Here is a 22,741-nt window from a genome sequence, read left to right on the forward strand (position 1 = left end):
GGCCAAGATGGGAGGATCCCGTGAGGCCAGGAGTTTGAGACCAATCTGGGCAACATAGAGAGACCTCCACCTCTAAAAAAATAAACATTAAAAAAAAAATAGCTAGACATGGTGGTGCATGGCTCTACTCCGAGCTGTTGAGGAGGCTGAGGTGGGAGGATCCCTTCAGCTCAAGAGTTCGAGGCTGCAGTGAGCTGTGATAGCACCACCGCACTGCGTCCTTTAATTCATTAGGTATTGACCTTTTATTTAAATCCCACATGACCATTCCAAACATTTTCCACACTTTTCAAGCCTCGATTTCTAGTGCCTTCATTTTTTCCATTCTCCTCATGTTCAGTTGTTAAACTCTGTTTTACTGCAAAAGCTGTGAGAATCTAGTGTAAGTCCCTTGTGTTCTTGATATTCAACCTCAAAATCCTTCCATGATTCTCTCATCTTTAGCGACATCAAAGGCATTAGTTATGGATACTGTTGACACATTAATACCCATGTGAGCATAAAAGAGTTTTGAATCCTCATTGAGTCACAGTGTCCATATCAGTGGAATGAAGCTATTGTGAAGATGAACCAAGAAAATGAATTCAAGAATGTGTTGCAGGAAAAACAAATAGATCTTGTTGTATCTGTTGACTCGGATAGATTGGTAAAACTTCCTCAGGTTCTGTGTTTTAAAAATGTAATAAATCCAACACATATTTGGAAGGTAGACTGATAGGATTTGCTGTGGGGAAGTGAGAGAAAGACCAAAGCCGAGAATGATGGTTTCCAGCTTCATCTATGTCCCTAAGGAGATATACCTAATGTAAATGTCGAGTTAATGGTTGCAGCACACCAACATGGCACATGTATACATATGTAACAAACCTGCACATTGTGCACATGTACCCTAGAACTTAAAGTATAATATAAATATATAAAAAAAAATAAAAATTAAAAAAAGACCAAAGCCAACAATCTCTTCTAAACTCTCAACCCTTTTTAATTTTATCTTTTCAGCCACAGCAGCAGAAAACAAAAACAAAAACAAAAAATAACAGCCTTTATTTCCATTTTCCCCAGCTCCACTCACTATCTTGTTCCTAGCCACAATTATCTCTTCTCTGGATTGTAGCTGTAGAGGTCCAATTACTCTCCCTTTCCACTCTTGACTGCCTTCAATATATTTTAACACAGCAGCCAGAGTGATCCAGTCATTTTCCTACTAGAAGACTTTTGATGGGTTTCCATCCCACTCAGAGTAAAAACTGTCCTTAAAATTGTCTACATAATCTGCCCAATCAATTCCCTTTGTGATCTCTTTATCTCTCCCTCTGTCACCATGCTCCAAGTTTATGGTACCCCTTGTACTTCCTTATACTTATTGAACTTGGCCTTTTCAATTTCTGTCTCTCCTATCTGCCTAAAATGATATTTCTCTGTCCACCTCATTTTTTTTCAGCATTTGCTTAAAACTTATTAGAGAGGACTGCCATTGCCACCCTCTTCAAAAGAACAACTTCCATCCTTTGTACTACCTATCTCTTTTATTGTGTTTTATTGTTCTTTATAACACTTATAATTATTTTATTATGTACTAACTTGTTCATTTGTCTTCCTCTGGTAAAATGTAAGCTTAAGTGGTCAGAGATTTCATATATTTGGTTTACTACTGAAGCCTCAATATCTAGAAAATATTTGTACATAAAAGAATGAATGGTGGCCACGTGGCATACATTAGGTAATAACACTCCCCTAATTAATAACCATTCAATGGGATCTCATTGCTCTTTAATAAAATCAATTAACCTACTATAGCCTACTAAATTTGGACTTTATATAAAATGTTTTTATCTTTGTTGAAAGACTACACTTTGAGCTTTTGTTCCTATTATTTTAAATATTTTGTCCATTAATTAAACAGCTTGTTATATTCAGCTACTCTCACTTTACTTCAAGTTAATTGAGAATGGTACCATTTATTGACATAGAAGAAACGAATGAAGGGAATATTTGGCCAGGAGTTGCAGAATGTGGAATCAAAACTACTATTTTGGAAATGAGTAATAATACCCAGATGCTATTCTAAAGCTTTGCAGGTATTGACTCCTCACATGCTCATACTAATTTGATGAAATAGATAGTTAATATGCCCATTATGTAGATTTAAGACATCAAGGCTTAGAGAATTTAAATACCTTGCTCAAGGTCACATAGCTAATAAGTGGAAGAACCAGGATATTAGCTTAAATTGTTTGATTCCATTCTCTTAACAACTATGGATATACCTCTTTGGAGCTATCCAAATGGAAAATGAAATAAGTAATCTAATATATGAGTCTGGAGTTCGGGTAAGGATATGAAATGGACACATGCATTTGAGGCCAATCTGCATATAGATGAAGTTTAAATTGCCCCTTTACCTTTCTTTATCCCTACTTCTCTTTTATTTTCAGTCTCTTTCAAATTCTTTTCTCCTTCCCCATTTCTTAAAAAAGGTATTCTCTATCTTGAAAATAACCTGCCCATGTATTCTAAGCTAAATTAATTAGGTGTCTTTGGTTGCAAATGACAATCCAATTGAACTGAAAAGATAATTTAATTCTCACAAAACTGGCCTATTCAGGGATGAGATCCAGGCTCCTTTCATCAGGCTTTGGTATCGCTTGCTCCATCTCTCAGGTGTGTTTTTTTGTGTGTGTGTTGCCCCACTTCTCAGGCAGGCTCTCCTCTCTTGGCAGTAAAGTGACTTTTAGTAGCTCTAGGCTTAGATTTCATCCTCTTATCTATCCCAATATAAACATAGATTCTCTTTTACCTGCAGTTCCAATACAGAGCCTCAGCTTTAACATTCACTGGCTCTGACTATGAAGTACTGCGTTCAAGAGGAGGCAGTGCTCTCAATGCCAGTCCTACACCACTTGCCCAGGTGGAGCACTGAGAGTAGGAGTAGCTACACCCAAAACACCTAGAGCAAGCCTCGGGGAGTAGTGAATCCCAAGGAAAAGTGGGATGCTGTTATCAGAGGAAGGGGAAGTAGATACCAAACAGGAAAAACAAAAGATGTCCTTCAGGGGCTTAAAAACAATAGAATAAGTTACAAGGAAACTATCAATAGTTACATGTACACAAAAATTTAAATCAACAGTAATACAAAATCTAATGAACTAAATTAAATTACAAACAAAATGTTAGAAAATATTTGTAAAAGTGTAATGGTGACTTGTTTGTGTCACTGCTTCACTGCTACATGAAGAAGTAAAAATCAACAAGAAAATACTAAGACCCCACTGGATAGATATAAAAGATATGAACTTAGAGTTTCAAAAGGAGAAACTAGTAGGCAGTATAAATCTGAAAGCAAATATATTGCAATGGAGAAGGGCAGTTAATAATTTTTTAAAAAGTTAAGTTTATGAAATATGATTGGTTAGTGCTTTTGTAAAATTAAATATATATTTTATTTTACAAAATAATGTAAATGTGTTATATATGCTTGGAATTATTTTATATGTTGTATTTCATAATAAAGTAGAACATCACCAGAATTTGATGACATACTTGTCATCAATAATAGATTTGACAATACTGCAATTAACACAAAACCCACAAGGAATTTAAAATCATAGCTTGAAACTGACCAAATAACAACTATACTAGCACTGATATAGAGCTTACTTATTCCTGACACAGTCTCACATACTATGTATTTATTACCTCTCAGTACTCAGAATGATAAGTTCTACTATTATCTCAATGTTGTAGATGATGAAACAGAGAGAGGTGAAGTAACTTGCCCATAGTCCCATAGCCAAGTTGTAGAGAATTAATGATTCAAATTTAGGAATTTTGGCTCCAGAATCCAAGTGCTTAACTCCTTTACCAGTTTCCAGAGAAAAACAGAGTTTTAATATAAGTTTTGTCTGCAAAGCATTTAAATAAACCCAGTTACATGTCAGTGAGAAAAACAATACTCAAACAGTTCAGAGCTGTTTTTTTAAAATCTGCATATTTGAAGAAGGTTCAGATAGGAGTTCAGACAGAGTATGAGTAGAAGACAAAACATAAGATTACATAGAGAAAGATTTGGGGTGTGATGTAAAAGATTTGCATTTCTAAACTTCTCGAAATTCACACTTCTTTCTCAAGCACCTGTGTCTTCTTTCCATAAAAAATAAAAACTTTTAGAAAGGCCTGCAATATACTCTACAGTCTATATCTCACTTCCCTCTTGCATTTAATCACACTCCATTTAGATGACATTCAGCTTTAATCTGCCTAGACTGCCCGTACTCACTTCATTTCTTAACCCTAGCTAAACTTGCACTTTGTCCCATAAGGCTTTCAAACTACTCCCATCTCTTAGTAATCTTGTCCTCTGAGAACACCTATTCCACTTCTTTTCAAATTACCTTTGTGTAATATTACACATCTATCTATATATATCTACATCTATATCTATAAATGGGCATATGTACAATCTCAGGAAGAGAGAACAAGAGAGATGGGGGGAGAGAGAGAACTTCTTTTGGCATAGTCCCTGTTTTGGAAACCAGAAGACTAAGGTTATGTTTACTTTGTATGCCAAGTACACAGCAGAATGCCCTAAATTCATCCATTTATCTGCACATGTTTTTGAATGCATGTTGTATTCTGGGCACTGTGCCTGGCATCATAGATACAAAGGAGTGGAAGATACAGTTCCTCGGCCTTCAAAGATCTCTAAGTGCACGTGAAAAACAAATGTGTAGATAAATAATTAAAACACAGTGTGAAAAATGCCATAGGGTAATACATACAGGGTGCCATGGCAACCCAGGGGCCGAATGGCAACTTCTGCCTGGGGAGTTGAAAAGATTTCACAGAAGAGGAGAAATTTAAGCTAGGACTTCAGATGAGTAGGAGTATAAGAGGCAACAATAGGGATAATTATAAAAGCATGTTTGCCTTGATAAAGAGTTTGCACTTTATCATTTAGCCAGTACAAATTATAAAAGAGTTTTACAAAAGAGAAAAATGTGATTTAACTTACGTTTAAGAAAGATAGCTGAGGTAGGCCTGAGAATGCACTGGAGTGAGGAAGAGAAAAAAACAAATGGCTTTTTCAACAATCTGGGGAGGAATAATGGAATGTCTAAATTAAAACAACAGTAATAGGAGACTAACAAAAAGAATGAGTTTGAGAAAAGTTAATATTCTATGGCATAATAATAGAAATTGATAACTTGGAGAAGAGAAGGAAGGGTTGAGACTTGGTGAGAAATTTAGCAGAGGAAAATGAGCAGATGAACACTCCACAACAAAAATAGGGGATGCAGAAGGAAAAGCAGATTGGAAAAGGGCAACAGGGACACAGAATTTGGCTATAGGCATTTTGATTTTTTGGTACCTGAGGAACATTCTCATGGAATTGTCTAGGAACAATTAGTCAGTGAGCATCTGGAACCCAAGCGAATAATGTTGAGAATTTCTAAATGTTTGGGAAACATAGGTATTTCTATCACTTCCATTATAAAAACTTCATTGGGAATGTTGGATTAATAGGAAGATCATGCACAGAATGATTATTTAAGGTCCTAAATTGTTCCACCTGAGCATGGGTAAGGAGAACAGGTGTTAATTATTTTTGCTGCGAGGGGAAATAAATTAAAAACTAGAGGGAGGAGAGGGTGAACTTTGGGAAGAGAGTTTAGAGAACCTGAGAATGTGATGAGTTGCCCCCTTTTCCACCCACACTGGAGCGGGGCACGCCAGGGGCAGTTGGGAAGGATCAGGCATTCTTCCCATAAAGTCGAGCCTATCTCTCTATGCCAGCAGAACATGCTGCAGGGAGGCACAATTCCCACCATTCTGACCACCATTTCCTAGGTAGTCAAACTTAGGGTGGCAGGAACACCTAAGATTCCCACGGTCTAGAGAAGGAGGAAGAGCTGGCAAGGACAAAGGCCAGAGGAAATGGCCTCCTTGTGCAGGGAGAGCCCACCACCCACTGGGATCAGGAGAAGGTCCTGTTATGAGGAGCAATGCTTGTGAATGAAGAAAGGTTCTCAGCTGCGTGCCTGAAAGCCATCAAAAATGTTCCATGATCACACAAAAGAGTCTTACATATTTTCATTACTGCAAACCAGCCTTGAAAATATATGTATGGGCCAAGAAAACTTTGCCCACCAAAGAACCTCCCTGCTACAACACACCTGCCAGTGACTGCCCAGTGATAAATGCTTGCAGGCCTTGTGAAATGAGGAGATAGCTTTGCAAAGGGGGAGAGAGTAAAATATGTAAAAAGAAGGGAAGCCCTTATAGAGACTTTAAATTGGACAGTGGCTAAGATTTTCATTCTTACGTGAGATTAAACAAGTAGTAATAGACAGATTGAGTTTCCCAGAGTATGTCAGCTGTACACAGGCAGGAGGTTAAAAAGAAATACATGTATTGTGGTCATAAGAATACATGTTTTGCACATCTGAATGGTGAGTGTTCAAAATTAATCCACTGGATATGCATATAGGATGAAACTAAAACATAGATGTGGGAGATCATACAACCTGTTTGTATATAAGTACAAGAGGAAAACATGGCCAAAAATATTTGTTGTTGATAGGGAAGGATTTTAACACTAATGGGGGAAAAGGATAAAGAGAGCTCTGTGAAAGGAAATAAATTATGTAGATGCAAATGACTTAGTGAATGGTTGTAGGAGCGAGCAATTTTCTAAATTTGCAGGTGATATTTAATTGGCAGACATTGCAAACAGCAAGGAGCAATTCAATCAGATAAAGGACTTGAATCATTAAGTACTTGGCCTAATAGATGGCAAGCACAGATAAGTGGTGAATAATAAGTCTTGAATCAAAACTAAAGAACAGAGAGTGAACATTTGCCAAAGGGAATGATGCCATCCAGGAATGGCTCTCAGATTTAAGGAGAACTTATAGACAAGGACAAACAAAAATTCAGTAAAATATTACAAATAAAAAGATTTGGTAGGTTACAGCTTATCCAGCTGAAGCTGTTATGAGAAAATCTGATAACTTAAGGATAGATGAATCCTGAAATCCACTGTTGGCTATTGAAATGCCATTTGTTACCTAGAATTTCATCTATCCCTGATCATGGTTTGGAGATAAAATTAATGAGTAAGATAACATCCAGGCATATAAGAGGTTACAGATTTGGGTGAGGATACTATAAATAACTTTTAAAGGGCATTTCAGATATGAAATTCTCTATGTTCTATGGGCATAATTGTGAGGTATTGTGTTTAGATGGCTTGGTCATTTTTATTTAACATGCCAGTTCTAGTCTACGTTAGTCTGGAAATTATAAACATAGAGAAATATGCTACAAGTAAAAGAGAATGATAAAAATTTATTATAGCCTAGAAAGGTAGTTGATGCAATATAGAATATATTTCCTCTTTCTCTGTTTTTGCAATGGTGAGTACTTTACTAAATGAAAAGGTTAATTTTAATATTAAAGAGAAATGGAAATATCCTTTAGGACAACATTAAAACCACAAATGGAACCTTTAAATATTCACTCACTCTAGCAACCAATGTTCCAACCTCATTTAAAGGATTTTTTTTAACTTGACATACAAATATTCAGAATGAATATTTGGAAGCAGAGTCATACCTTGAAAGATAACTGTGGGCTTACTCTTGCCTGCCATTTAGATACTTCAGATTTCAGTTGTTCTAAGTCTCAATGATCCTGAGTTTTATTTTTGTAATTTGGTAATTTTGTATTGGCAGGCTTTAAAATAAGTAAAGGTTTCCTTGACTAAGAACAAAAAAAAAAATCCAGAGACCTAACAAGGCTCAGCTGTGTCCAGGTAGGAAGTGACTGCAGTTTGGCTTCAGAGGCTCCCTCTAGCAGTGTGAGGACATCTGAGTGTCTCTCTTACTCATTTTACATTTCATTTGATACTGCACAGAATCACTAGGAGAACAGCCAGAATTGATTTACTTCTCATAGAGACAAACTGTTTCTGGGAGCTAGTTATCTTCTTATTAACAAAGAGCTTACATTCCCCTCCCCTGCAGAGCTCCTAAAACATCTATAATAGCTACATTAAGTGAATTCTACAATGATTGAAAATTTTACTATAATGAAGATAAAAATTCATTCAGTTCTAGTTCTTTTATCCTTGATTTGCATTTGATTGAAATATGTATTTGCAGTTTGGGCATTTCAGTCAGCGATTGCTTCTGTATTCTCTGCCCATAAGCAGCCTTCAGATGGCCTCTTAGAAAATTAAAGAAGTCTCTACATGACTGGAAAACTCTTTCTGATGGTCTGTTTCTTCAAAGATATAGCATTACCTCTTGGGAATTATAGAAACAATATATTTTTAAGCCTCTTCTAATGCTACAGATAATTCCTAAACTACTATAATTTATAACTGGTACATTTTTTCCCCACTTAGCATTCAATAAGCATTTATTGGGGCCTAATATGTAGGTGGAATTTTGGAGAATACATAAAGTATAGAACACAGAGTTCTTGTTCTTCAAGAGCTAAGCAGCTATATAGAGAAGAGAGAGACAGAAAGAGAGAGAGAGAGAGACATACCCACCACTTGCTTTACTATCTATACTTCAACTTTTGATGGACTCATCCCATCTTATGGATTCAATTATCATCTATAAGTAGACCACTTCCCTAATTGTTCCTTTTACCCAGGCCTCTCACCTGAACTACAGACTTTTATTTCTCACAATGCCTTCAGCATTTTCCATTTCTAATGGGTACCTCAAACATTAAGTGTTCAAAACTGAATTCCTGATTTCACCCCTTTCCCCCATCCTGGTCTGTTGTAGTGTATGGCAACTCCAGTTTTCAAGTTACTCAGTGCAAAACCTTTGAATTGTCCTTGAATTCTCTTCTCTCTGTCGTGCCTTATATACAATGCATCAGTAAATTTGTCTGGCTGTAAATCTGAAATATACCATAAATATAAATATGATCACACCACTCGAAAGCCACTATTTTCTGTCTTTAGGACTATTTCAATGGCCCTTCAACTGCTCACCATGCTACTGCTCTTTTTCCTATAATCTATTTTTAACAGAGCAGCCAAAGTGATTGTTTTAAAATGTCAGATCATATTACACTCTCCCTATAACCCTCCAATAGTTTTCCTTCAACTCAAATTTACATAATTGCCTATAATGCCTTATATGTTCAATTATATACATATACACTTACCACCATGTCTGTGAAATCCCTTTCTCCTACTTCCCTAGTATGAGTATTGCTTAGGTATAAATCAGAACTCAGAAAAATAAGAGTAAGAATTAAAAAGGACATATGTGCTGAAAAAAAATAGAGCAATGAATAAATACCATGGAAGTAATTAGGAGGAAGAGATTATACAGAAACCATAAGGCAAAAAGTTAATCAAATTTATCAAGCATATTATACGGGACATGGCCAACTCCACAATTTGTTCACCTATAATCTCAGGCGAGCTATTTACCTTGTCTGAGTCTCAGATTTGGCCTCAGCGAAAGGAAGCTGGTGATACATCATGAGCAGGGTTGTAGCACAGCTGGCATATATGGAGGTTTATCCCACACATGTGGGCTGAAAATATTAGAACCCAAGCTACCAAGGTCAGAGGGCCTGACTAAGAGCTTCATATGAAAAAAAAACCTTTAAGTCAATGACAAAATGGGAGAGACTTTTTTTTCAGGTGTATATAGCCAAGAATCTATTCCTTGAACACTAGAATTGAAGGTTATATAAAAGCACTTATTACTACCAAATTGCAAAGAACAAGCAGAGCAAGTAAGTTGAGAGAGAGAGAGAGAGATCTTTCTTGGAGAACATTTTTGGAAAATGACTGTGGGCAAAGCAGTGTGAAAATATTTAGGGAGACAGAAGACTACGAAGATAAAATACCTATATCAAGAAGTTTATATTGAAATTGAGAATATAAAACAGATATTATGGGATAAGTCCCATAGGAGAGATATGGAAAAACAGATAAATGAAGGATAACTGTAAACTCTAGGGAGGAAATGTCACAAACTCAGGTGAAAACACATTAGAAAAGGAAAACTAGGTATTTTTCAGTATATATAATCAGGCTGGAAGATAAAAGCTGGTTCAGAGACTAGTGAAAACTAAATTGTTCCTATAAGGACTTTAAAATGAGATCAGCATGTGAGTAGGCTTGGAGGCCTGCTAAAGAGGGAGCTAGGAGAAGGAATAGCACATGGTTTCTGAGAAACAGTGTAGCAATAAGACTTACTATACAGAAACTAAACTAATAATAATGTTTTTGTCACTATTGTGCTGCCAGAGACAAAAATATGTTGAAATAATGAAACATACTAATTTTGAGAAATATCAGTGTGGCAAAACCCAAGAAACACTTTTCAAATGAATATACTCAAATTGCAAGATCAAACATCTATTAATTATAATAGGTGAGAAAAAGGAAATATTCAAAAGAATCCTTCAAGGCGAAAATATGTAGAGTACCTTCATAATCAATAAACACTTATTGAGCATCTATTCATGTGCTATCAATGTGTTAAAAATACAAAAGGGACAAAAATAATTATTGCTCAAAATTCTGTGCAGTATTTAGAAAGATTGGGTACGGATAAATGTGTATTTATCTAAGATTACATTACATTATGATAAGGTTTATGGAAAAAATGTACATACCTGTGTATATGTAAAAATAGAAAAGAGTCTAAAAGAACTTTTTCAATCTCAAAACAGTGTTTACATGTGAGGAAATGTAGCAATGACTGTTAATTGTTTATAAATATCTGTTCTCTCCTTTCTTAGTAATACAGCTCCTGAATCATAATAGCCAGATACAGACTTCCCACAATATGAATTTCCCAGTTTCTCTCCTTAGCTAGTGTGGTCATGTGACTAAATTGTAGCCAATGATATTCAAGCAGAAATATCATGTGATGCCTCTGAGAAATGTTCTTAAAGGAAGGATTTTTATTCTTATTCTTATCTTCCTCCTTTCTTCTGGCTGGAATGTTAATAGGATGACTTGTGTTCAAGCAGCCCTCTAAAGACATGAATTGGAAGCTATGTACTGAGGAGCACAGAGCAACAGGAGAAAATAAGTAAAATAAGTTTGGTTCTTAACTCTGGAAGCATGATAAAACTTGGACAGTCAGCCAGGAAACTTCTTGCATGTTGATTTTTAAGCCAGTGATATTTTGGGTATTTCTTTTACCTGCAGGAAGAAAATAGGCTGATTTTATATAATTTGACCCTTTAAAAACTAGAATATATTAATACATAGTTTTTACAGTTCAGTGTTTAAACTTATTTATTTTTCATCTTAGTTTTGCTTCCCTATGTTTTATAAAGGGTAAACTTATTAGCCGTTCTGTGGTATATAAAAGTTCCACTTTTATGTTTTGTTTTTATATTGGCCCAACTTCCATGTTCAGCTAAATACACTAACATAATTTAAATTACTGCATTTCACTGGGAATCCAAGTTAGAAAATTCCTTTTCCCACATTTTTAATACCTAAAACTTGGGAAATGAATAACATTTTAAGTACCTGAAAATAATATTCACTGACTTACCACGTGTAAGCCCTGTCGAAATATTTATTTTCCTATGTCTCTACTGAGCTTGGAAGATATTTTAAAATGATTCCATTAAAGAAATTTTTAAAATTTTTGAAATATCTATTTACTTAAGATGTTGAGGAAAACATAAGCATCTACCTTTACCTTCCACTTTTTAGATCTCATATGATATGACAAATAAATAGGAAATTAGAGGAAATTTTACAACAGTACTCTAAATTAACTAAGGGTACCCTCCATGAACCAGGAATTGGCAGATTTCAAAAAAGCACACTCCTAAGAAATTGCTGTTTTTCACGTGACCCTGACAAAATCCATTAATTGTCTCTAATTTGGAAGGGTACAAACTGCAGAAAAGAGCAGGGTATGAGCTCAGCAGGAAGCATAATATTTCATTGCCAAGTTGCTGTTGTGGCTCAGTAGCAGCACTTCTGTTATCTTCTGCATGGCTTCTCACTCTTCAGCAAGCAAATTAGGACTCATTTACGTGGTGATCCAGGGTTCCTGGCACAGCAAGATAGATGGCAAGCCATTGTGCCAGCCCTCCAATGCTCTGTTTGTATCGCATTGCTTTTCTCCCATTGACCAAAGCAAGTCCCTGGCTAATCTCAGAGTTAAAGGATAGGGAAATAGACTGCACAAATTGTTGGAAGAGCTGAACAGTACATTGCAAATGGGCAGGAATACCAGAATAGGAAGAACTTTGTGGCTATCTTATGTAATCTGCTATGCTGATCAGTTACACTAATAAACCAAGAGGAAAAATGAAGGATAATAAATTCAAATACCTAATAGAGATCAGGCTGTTAAGATATAAAAGTGAAGTTGGGTATAGTACCTATGCACACAATGTGCTTGAATTGTGAGCGCTGAAGTGAATTGAAGATCTAATGAACTTTCCAAGGGGGCACTGTCTCTCAGATTCAACAAGTTGCTTGAAACAGACTCCAACAATTTTCACATGAAATTGTAAGTTTGAATTTCTATGTAGACTCTACTAATTTTGAATTCTGGCTGAAGTATTTTAAAACTGCGGTTGAACATAACCACATCTGTAAGTTACTTATGAATCATGGACCATCAACAGGTGAGTTTTGATAGAGAAGACTGAAAGGATAACATTTTACAACTTTTATATACATATATATACATACACACATATATATGTGTATACATATGTATATATATGTGTATACATATGTATATATATGTGTATACATATGTATATATGTGTATACATATGTATATATACGTATACATATGTATATATACGTGTATACATATGTATATATACGTGTATACATATGTATATATACGTGTATACATATGTATATATGTATATATACATATGTATACACGTATATATACATATGTATATATGTATATGTATACACATATATGTGTATATATACATATGTATATATATAACTTTAATATACAATGTTATATTATTAAATATAATATAAATAGTACAATTAATATATATTTTATATAAATTTGTGTCCTATAGACAGTGAAGACCCATAGGTTAATTACAAAAATTGAATAATACATCATGTGCCCCCAACTCCAAAATTTATATACAACATAAGTAATACCTAACAAATTACCAGATTAAAGTACAATAAAATTAAGATGAATAACATTTTAAACAAAGACAAAATCTCAAACCACTTGGAAGTAAAAATAGCAAATGAGCAAAAACTCTCATACACTGTTCCTAGAGCAAAGAGGAAATAAAAACTAAAAGTATAGACTATTTAGAAAATAATGATAAAAGTACTACATGTAAATTTTTTTCAAACTTTGCTTACAGAAACGTGTTCATCTTTAAACTCTACTTAATTACTAAATTAAAATAATGAATCAAGCCTTCAACTCAATAAACAAAATATGAAGCCATTAAAGCTTGAGTTAAGATGCATTAAAATCTGTATTTTAGAATTCATAAATCAATAGGGTTAATTGAAGGGAAAAAACAGTTCTTTGAAAAGATAGAAAACAAAAACAAGCCTTGGGCATGTCTGCTTTTGGAAAATGGAATGCATAAATAAAAGTATCAAAAAAATGTGTACACCACAATTAAGAAAAATTTTCACAAGCATGATGGAACAGTAAGTACAACTTTATCCTAATTATTTGAAAGAAATATATGACATGAATTATTATCAAGGAAAACATCCCATCATTAAAATTGACCCAAGAAGAAATAGAAGACAATTAAATATATGTCCAATATGACAAAAAATGTAATTTGTTTACAAACAAATTAATAATGGTATCTCCTGCCTGTTTTCTTAATTTCAGGAAAGCGTAGGCCAAATGATTAAGACATTTCATAAAAGTTACCCAATTAATTCTGAAGAGCTAGAATAATTCCCAAAAGAATGGCTGAAAATGAAATCACATACAAAAAAAGAAAAAACATTCAATATCACTTTAGTAGTGGTAATAAAAATACTTATTAAGTGGTCATTGAATTCTTTTACAAAATTCTTTTGGATATGAATATCCAAAAATCTTAAATGTCCTTTCATATTTAATCCATCAGCATATTAGAATATAGTAAAGTATTACCAAACAGGGTTTATTACAGAATGAGCTTCATTCAACCAAAAGATAACAGGAGAATCTTTGGCAAAATATCTAATAGTAAGCTAAGTTGGAGACATGGATTAGATAATAATACGAAATCATCATGTGTTCTAAAAATGAATGAATGGTATTAAAAAATCAACAGAATAGGGGAAAGTAGGGGAAAATAGGATATTGTAATGCACTTTAGGGAATAAGTGGAAGTAACAGATTTTATTTAAAATTTTCAAAATGTTAACTGGAAAAAAAGGAGTAAAAGCATTATAAAATTTTTAAATATTGAGGTTAAAAACTATAATAAAAGTACAAATCTTTCTAGATAATAAAAGAAAAACATACCAAAGAAAACATGCTACATAGAAAAACACAGTAAATATAACAAAATCTACGCAATAATAAATAACATAAAGAATAGATTAAATAAGATACATTTTTGGGATATGGATCAAACAGTACACCCTCATAATATGCCATTTTCTCAAGCATACATGGAACATTGACAAAAGTCAATCATATATTGATTGGCCTCAAAGAAAATACTATTAAGTTCCATTTAAGTACTTTGTATTACAAATAGTGTTCCCTCATCAAAATACAATAAAACTAGAAATTTAGAAGAATAGTAAGAGAAGGATTTTCACCTGAAATTAAGAAATCATCATGTTAAACAACTGTAGAAAAGAGAAAAAGAAACAAAAATTATCTTTAAAATTAGTGGTAATAAAATACTATATATCAGAATCTGTAAAGAATACTTAAAGACATAATTAGTAGTCTTGGCCCTCCCCTTCCTTTCCCTTCCCTTCCCTTCCCTTCCCTTCCCTTCCCTTCCCTTCCCCTTCCCTTCCCCTTCCCTTCCCTTCCCTTCCCTTCCCTTCCCCTTCCCTTCCCCTTCCCTTCCCCTTCTCTTCCCCTTCCCCTTCCCTTCCCCTTCCCTTCCCCTTCCCTTCCCCTTCCCTTCCCCTTCCCTTCCCCTTCCATTCCCCTTCCCTTCCCTTTCCCTTCCCTTCCCTCCCTTCTTTTCTTCTTTCCTTCTTTCTTCTCCGTCTCCCTCCTGTTTTTCCTCTTTCCCTTTTTCTTCGACCCTTTCTTCCTTCCTTTAGCATTTCTTCAATCCTTACTTTCTCCCAAGCAAACCTGGAATCTTTACATTTTAATATTATTTAAAGGCCAAATAAAATCAAATAATATTTAAGAAAACGATCAAGAAATTTCAAATATTTACAAAAATTTATTCTCTTGAAGAGCAAGAGATGGAAATAGTTTAGTAAGTTAGATAGGCAGAAGTAGACCTAGTACTTGGGAAATGCGTGCCAAAACTCTTCAGTAACTATTTTCCTTTTGCTTTCTGTAGAAAATATTTGAAGTTGAAATCAAAGCATTTCCTGAGGTAATAAGTGAATTACTACAAGCAATATGTACAAAACATGAAAAACAGAGGTGACATTTAGTTTGGAATTGTCATATTCAAAATCAGAAATAAAATTTTCATTCTGATAGAGCAGTGCGTTTGATTTTATTCTCAGATTAAATTACAGAATGGACTATTAATCAGATGTGTTTTAGATGATTAAAACAGTAGTTCATGTTTTTGATAGCATTAGCTATTCAGGATCAAATGAATATCTGATTAAATATGTATTTTGAGTTCAATAATGCCTTTTACAAAGCACTTTAAACCCTGTAGACAAACGTGGCTTGATGGCAGTGTAGTAAGGAATATTTATAGGTGATTGAAAAGCCATATCTAAAGTGTTAACTAGTGAGCTATCATCAAAGTGCATAGAACTTTAGAGGCATATTGCCATACTTTGAACTTGCCAATGTATGTTTCATCAATACTTTACTAGTAATGTGAATGAAGAATTAAAGGCTTGCTTCTCAACTTCTGAATGGCTCAAACCTGGTAAAATAAAGTTGACATAATGAATGAGAAGTATAGATTACAGTAGATGTGAGAAATGCAAAAGAACCAAAGAATGAAATTAAACAGACAAATATAAAATCTAACATATGGTTTAATTGCATAAGACTATGTGGGCTACTAGTTTGATAGTGTTTATTTTAAAAATATTTTTAAAATTTTATTTGACCTTAAATTTAGCATAAGGCAGTATTAAAAATCACCTAATAAAAATGATTCAGCCTCCAATTTTATTTAAAAAGTATATAATTTATATCAGTTGAGGAAACTGATTATTTAGATTTTGTTCACAGGAGAATGACAAGTATTTCGAGGGATAGAAAATCATATCTTTGGAAAAAGTTTGAAAGCTTGTCATAGGGCAGATCTATTTAGATTGATAACATAACGTATGGATGACAAAACTAAGACATCTAATAAAGAGTACAGGGAAGCAGGTATCGATTCATTGTAAAATCAAAGTTTTATAATAATTAGAATATTTCAAATGCAAATTTTTCATCTTAGAAAAAGCAATTGGACTTGGTGTAATGTTAAAATAATGCATGTAAAACACATGACACTTAGTATATAGTAAGCACTAACTAAATGCATACTATTAATCTTACCAATATAATGTTCTTAGCATTATATTCAAGAATAAATTAGATCTTTACATATAATCATTTATTTCAGATTAAATTTAGAGTAAACGTATTTCAATTTCTCTAAGCTTCTAAGATTCAGTGATTATATTGCTTATTAGTCATGCTCCATTGTATGATCCATCCATCTTCTTTTCATGACTTGAGAGAATGCAAATCTTGTATCTTCTCTCAAGGAAAATATTATGACTACATAATTAAAATAATTTAAAAAATGTATTTATATTCCAGTTTTAGTGCTAGTCCTAATCAAAATTTAAATAATCATTTTACATTAAATATTTGACGTATAATATTTTGTAATATATTGAATTTACTATAGTAGATGCCTAATTATCTTAGCTATTTGCAAATAATGTAAGCGTAAATATACTGATAAATCAAGAACCTTACTTTAATTATTGACATAATTATTCAGGATATTAATCTTTTATCATTGCTATGAAACAGTCAATTTTCATATTGCCATTTTCTTTTTATTATTTAAATGCCTCTGTCTGTTGGGAATGCGGACAAAAAGATGGAAGAGATTTATAATAATTAGGTAATGTAAGTTTAGTCGGGGCTCCATCTTTATTTATTCATATATTCATAGCAAGTATTTATTGACCATGAATTCTATGCCAGAAAATGTGATATGTAACTTTTTTAAAAGTCACAATCCTTGCTTTCATGGAGCTTATGGCCTAGTGGAGGAGTCAAACATTATTGAAAAGATCATATAAACATATGTAAGATTACAACTGTCATAGTGGCTAGGAAAGTGAGGGATGTAAACTTCTGATAGTGTAAACAATAATTATTGTTCCAGTCAAAGAGATAGTGGATAGCTTCCCTGCGAAAATGAAAATCAAGCTGACATATAGATATAAATGAGTGTTTACTCGAAGTTTCAGGAGGGTCAATCCAGACTGTGGGAACAGCATGTACAAAGACCATGCATCAGGAAGAACTGCTGGAAGGGAAAATGGTACAGTATGAATATGTTGAAGCAGGTTGGGGATAGCCTACCTAAAGGTGTATAGACCATATTTTTAATCTTTCTCCTAAGAGCCATGCAAATTCATTGAAAATTTTTAAAGTGTGGCAGGAGACAGGATCAGATTTGCTCTACAGAAAGACTGCTTTGGCTACAATAGGGAGATTGAAGAGGAAGAAAGGTAGATTTCAGGTAGTCTTACAAGGAGCTGGAGCCTAGGAAAACAATGAAAGCTGGAAATAGTAGAGAAATGAATGGATATTAGGATTCTCAGGAGGTAAAATCAATAGTGATAGATTTGATAGGGGGCATAGGCTGGCGAAGATAATGAGGCTAACAAGTTTTATGACTTATATAAAAAGACACCATTCATTAAAGCAAGAGATGTTGGAAGAGGACTGGTTGAATATCATAAGTATGATGTTGGCCATGTTAAATGTTAAATTTGAGGTATTTTTAAGTTATTTAGTAGAAATGTCAATTATGTAGTTGAATAAATCAGTCTAGACCCCAGAGCTCAGATACACATCTAGAAATAATACATTTGTAAATCGTGTGTAGATGGGGACAATAGCAGTAATGAACACAGATGGAATTGCCTAGGCAGAAGAGCTCAAATGAGAAAAGGATGTAGGCGCAAGTCCAGAGAACTGCTAACATGAGCTTGACAAAGGAACTGAGAAAGAGGTGTATGTTATGTCATGAAATTCAAGGGAAAGTTGTGTTTGTGATGGAGGGAGAAATCATCAATGCTAAATGTCAAGAGACCTGATCAGATGAGCTTTGAAGTATATCCACTATGTTCAACAATACAATAAATAAGAAGTACTTTTTCCATGAGGAATAGGGTATCCAACAATAGGGGGAAAAAAGAGTTTTCTCAGAGTGACTGGGATATATAAAAATGGAGAGAAAATGTGGTAATGTGGAGTAACCAGAGAGTAGAGGGAAGGGCTCAATCTCTTTGATTTCATTTGAACAAGAAACAAAGAATCTTTTAATGGGAAATCTAGTTAATAGGATGATGTTGAGTGCATGAGACAGGAACTTAAGTATCTGAAATAGAGAGAGGTTGATACGTTTACTGATGGAAGGTTAGCCTTAGGAAAGGGGACAGCTCCTGTATTGTGGAAGCAAATAAATAGAGTAGACTGGGTATGGGCTATAGGTTGGAACGTAGAAATAAGTATGATTTTTAATCTCTCATCTTCTATGTTCTCTATATAATAACAGTAGGATTAAAGACGTGACAAGTCATTGTAAAAAGTGGACAAGTGAGTTGACCAAATAAATAAAAACCTAAGAAGGGTAAGAATAAATAATTGTCTTTGATTATTTCTGGTTATGTTGTTTATTGATATTTAGGAAGTTTTAGAACTGTCTTTCTGAATTAGTGGTCCTTGGCCTTTTATTTTTATTATACTTTAAGTTTTAGGGTACATGTGCACAACGTGCAGGTTAGTTACATGTGTATACACGTGCCATGCTGGTGTGCTGCACCCAGTAACTCATCATTTAACATTAGGTATATCTCCAAATGCTATCCCTCCCCCTCCCCCCACCCCACAACAGGCCCCGGTGTGTGATGTTCCCCTTCCTGTGTCCATGTGTTCTCATTGTTCAATTCCCACCTATGAGTGAGAACATGCGGTGTTTGGTTTTCTGTCCTTGCTTGGACTTTTTTAAAATTTTGCTTCAGTGCAGCACCTCTAATATAAGAAAGGACTACCACATACTCATTATCCATTACAGTGTTCTGCTGTATCTTTGATTCTGAAAGATGGAGTGAAGCACCTCTTTAGGAGGACTATACAAAACTCAGAGACGGGAAAGAGAGAGAGAGAGAGAGAGTGTGTGTGTGTGTGTGTGTATTTGTTAGAAAAAGTTCATTATATGATTCTGATATGCCTCCCACAGGGAGGCTAGAAATTTCTCCTTGAAAATGGAATAGCCAAGTGTTGAAAATAGACCAGAATTTAGGAATTTGTTTATAGATATATGACAAGTAATTGTTAAATTTAATAAATAGTTTAGCACATACAAATAATCAGCTCCCTTTTCCTAAATAAAAAACTTTAGATATTTTTATTCTATTTTAAAAATTCACTTTGTGATATTTAAAATTATCCATTATTAAAATCAGTAACCACTCCAATTTATAATCATTTAAAAGTAAAACATAAAATTATTTATTAGAAAAATATTTACGAACATTTTATAAATATTATCAACATGTTGTCAGTAAATTCCTCCTCAGGTGGAATTTTCTGAGTTTGGTTGAGTCATTAAATGCTTTGGGTCACTAGTGATCAATTAGTAAATAACTGATCCATAGTATTTTAATGGCCTGAAAAAGTAAATGCATCTTCTGAGCACCTAATTGAATCTTAGAGAGTTATTTATTCATCATTAAAATCAAGATAAATGAGTCAGCTCACAATAATGAAACTGAACAGTTACATTCATTTCACAAATAGATTAAACTAAAGCTCAGAAAAGACAGGACAAGGGAGTTAAACATCCAGGTTAGATTTTCCATCTGAAAAGACCCAATTCCCAATATCTTGCTATAAAAATTAAATAAATATGTGAGTTTGAAAGCAATATTCTTCTGCAAGTTCATTTTCATATAGTGTTATTAAGTTTAATACCATTCAGTTAATAATTGTAGATCCATGGTACATATACTAATATGGTCTTGTTATAATGTAAATAGTACAGTTTAAGCAGCAAAATTTCACACTTTTAATATAAAAAATTTCCTAGAACCAATTACCCTGAGTGCCTACTATATGGTTCATTTGGAAAATGAATGTTACCTGCAATATGGTAAAATGATTATGAGCACAGCCTTCGGAATAAGAAAAACATAGCTTTAATATCTGACTTCTGTACTTACTAACTGAGATCTGAACAAGTTACTTAAACTTCTAAGGTTTAGTTTCTCCACTTACGAAATGCAGAGGAAAATACATAATTCATAGTTCATTGTAAGGGCTAAGTAAAAAAAAAAATACTTAAATACTTAGCACGGGGCCTAACAACAAATATATATGAACTTGGTACACACAGACATACAAACACATACCCACACTGCTTAACTTTAGCTAGAATACTTTTAAAAGCATTATTATTTTGAGACTAGATTCATCCAAGTTGGTTTAGCATTCTACTAGGGATGTTACTTTTCATATCTTTCTTGGTTTTTGTTCCCAAAAGCTATAAACACAAGTTCTATCTTCTTTCCTGAAACAATTAAAAAGAAAATACGAGAAAATGTTCAAAAAATAGTTTACTAGTGATTGTGTTTGTCTGGAAGGGACATCCTGCAGCTTTAATCACAGCTGAAGATCATTATTTCAAAAAAGACACACCTTTTAGATATTTAAATATGTATTATCATATTATGCAGTTTAAATGTGAAGTCATCTACCCTCTGCTTTGCTGAGATTCTGTTATGTTTTAAATAAATAGTAAATGCTGTAGTTAAGGGTGCTATCACTGAGAATCTAAGAAGACACATTAGAAAGGGATTATTACTCCAAGAAGAATTCTCTTTCCTTAATCATTAATAGTTCATTAAAATATTTCTGAAGTTTATACAATACAATCATAGTGGTGACCTTTGGCATATGACACCTTAGTGCTGTAAAAACTCTAACAAATCTGTTTAGAGCCCAATAATATAAATTTCTATGAAGAGAAATATAAACCAATGGTAAAATGCCATGTTGAAGTTTCTAAATAGCCCACCTAATAATTTACATGTTGAGAACATATTGAATATCTTGGGAACATGTTCCTAGAAAGGATTCTCCAGTATAAGCTTTTCCTTTACTATTAATGATGGCTTTGATAAAATAACCCACGAAAAAAGACAGTTTTCTCCCTGTGTTATCAGTGTCTGAAATATTCTTCACTGATTTTCCATGCGCTGATAATATGAACAAGGTAATTTGTCTGACTCTGGTGGGGCAAGATTTTCAGTAAGAAATGCAAAATTCACACATGGCTCTTCTGTAAGAAGTCTTTGCAGTGTTTCAGTTTGTATAAAAAGATTTATATTGCCTGAGGCATCTATTTTTTTTTCCTCCAGGCAAGCTGAAGTGGCACAAATGAAATTATTTTTCACACTGTTAATGTATTCCTTTCTCTTTCAATTTCTCAGAGAGCCGACATAGGGATTTCTGCTTTAACCATCACTCCAGATCGTGAAAATGTGGTGGACTTTACAACACGTTACATGGACTACTCAGTGGGGGTACTACTTCGAAGGGCTGAAAAGACAGTGGATATGTTTGCCTGTCTTGCACCATTTGATCTCTCTCTATGGGCTTGCATTGCTGGCACAGTCCTTCTGGTGGGTCTACTGGTCTACCTCTTGAACTGGCTTAATCCCCCACGATTACAAATGGGATCAATGACATCTACTACTCTCTACAACTCCATGTGGTTTGTGTATGGATCTTTTGTACAACAAGGTAAGGAGCAAAAGTACATTCTAGTATTTAAAAAAAAATAGAATGTGATGTTTCCAAAGCCATGTATTCAGTTAATAAGGTTCTGTATCTGACATCAATGAGTGTTCTAAAGGGTCCTCACAGAAATGCTCAGAAAAGAACATTTTCTACTCCCTCCTAGTGGATCTCAGACATACCAGGTTTCCAGCAATAACGGTACATTGTCTTTTGATGTAAGTTTAAAATCATCAACAAAGGAAAAGTGAATGTCAAAGGTAAAGCTCACAGAAAACATCAAGATCAGATTTTCCTCTCCAAACTCCGACTTTCTGAGAAATAGCCTTACAAGGATGAAATTACTTATTACCAGAGAAGTTACTATTTAATTATTTACATATGTAAGAAATGTTAGGACTTGTTCTTTGTTCAGAGACATTATTTCATGCATTAAAAATATTGACATTGAAAAGACCTTGGTTAATTTGAGACTGATGAGAAATTTTATGTTTTATCTTTTACTTTGATATGTAATCTTTACTGGTGATTTAACTTACAATTTCACTATTTTCTAAAGAATG

At 33.9% G+C, this 22,741-nt stretch overlaps 1 protein-coding gene across 2 annotated transcripts in view; it reads left to right on the forward strand.

Annotated features, from left to right (window-relative positions):
- Positions 1-22,741, forward strand: part of GRID2 (glutamate ionotropic receptor delta type subunit 2) — a 1,495,815-nt gene that overhangs the window by 1,170,702 nt on the left and 302,372 nt on the right. For both annotated transcript variants that reach the window (XM_024246001.3, XM_054554182.2), the window contains exon 11: positions 21,872-22,184. In XM_024246001.3, coding sequence (XP_024101769.1) covers positions 21,872-22,184 — 313 coding nt within the window. The remainder of the gene's footprint in view (positions 1-21,871; positions 22,185-22,741) is intronic.

Source organism: Pongo abelii, chromosome 3 (assembly GCF_028885655.2).
Source record: "Pongo abelii isolate AG06213 chromosome 3, NHGRI_mPonAbe1-v2.0_pri, whole genome shotgun sequence".
Classification (NCBI taxonomy): Eukaryota; Metazoa; Chordata; class Mammalia; order Primates; family Hominidae; genus Pongo; species Pongo abelii.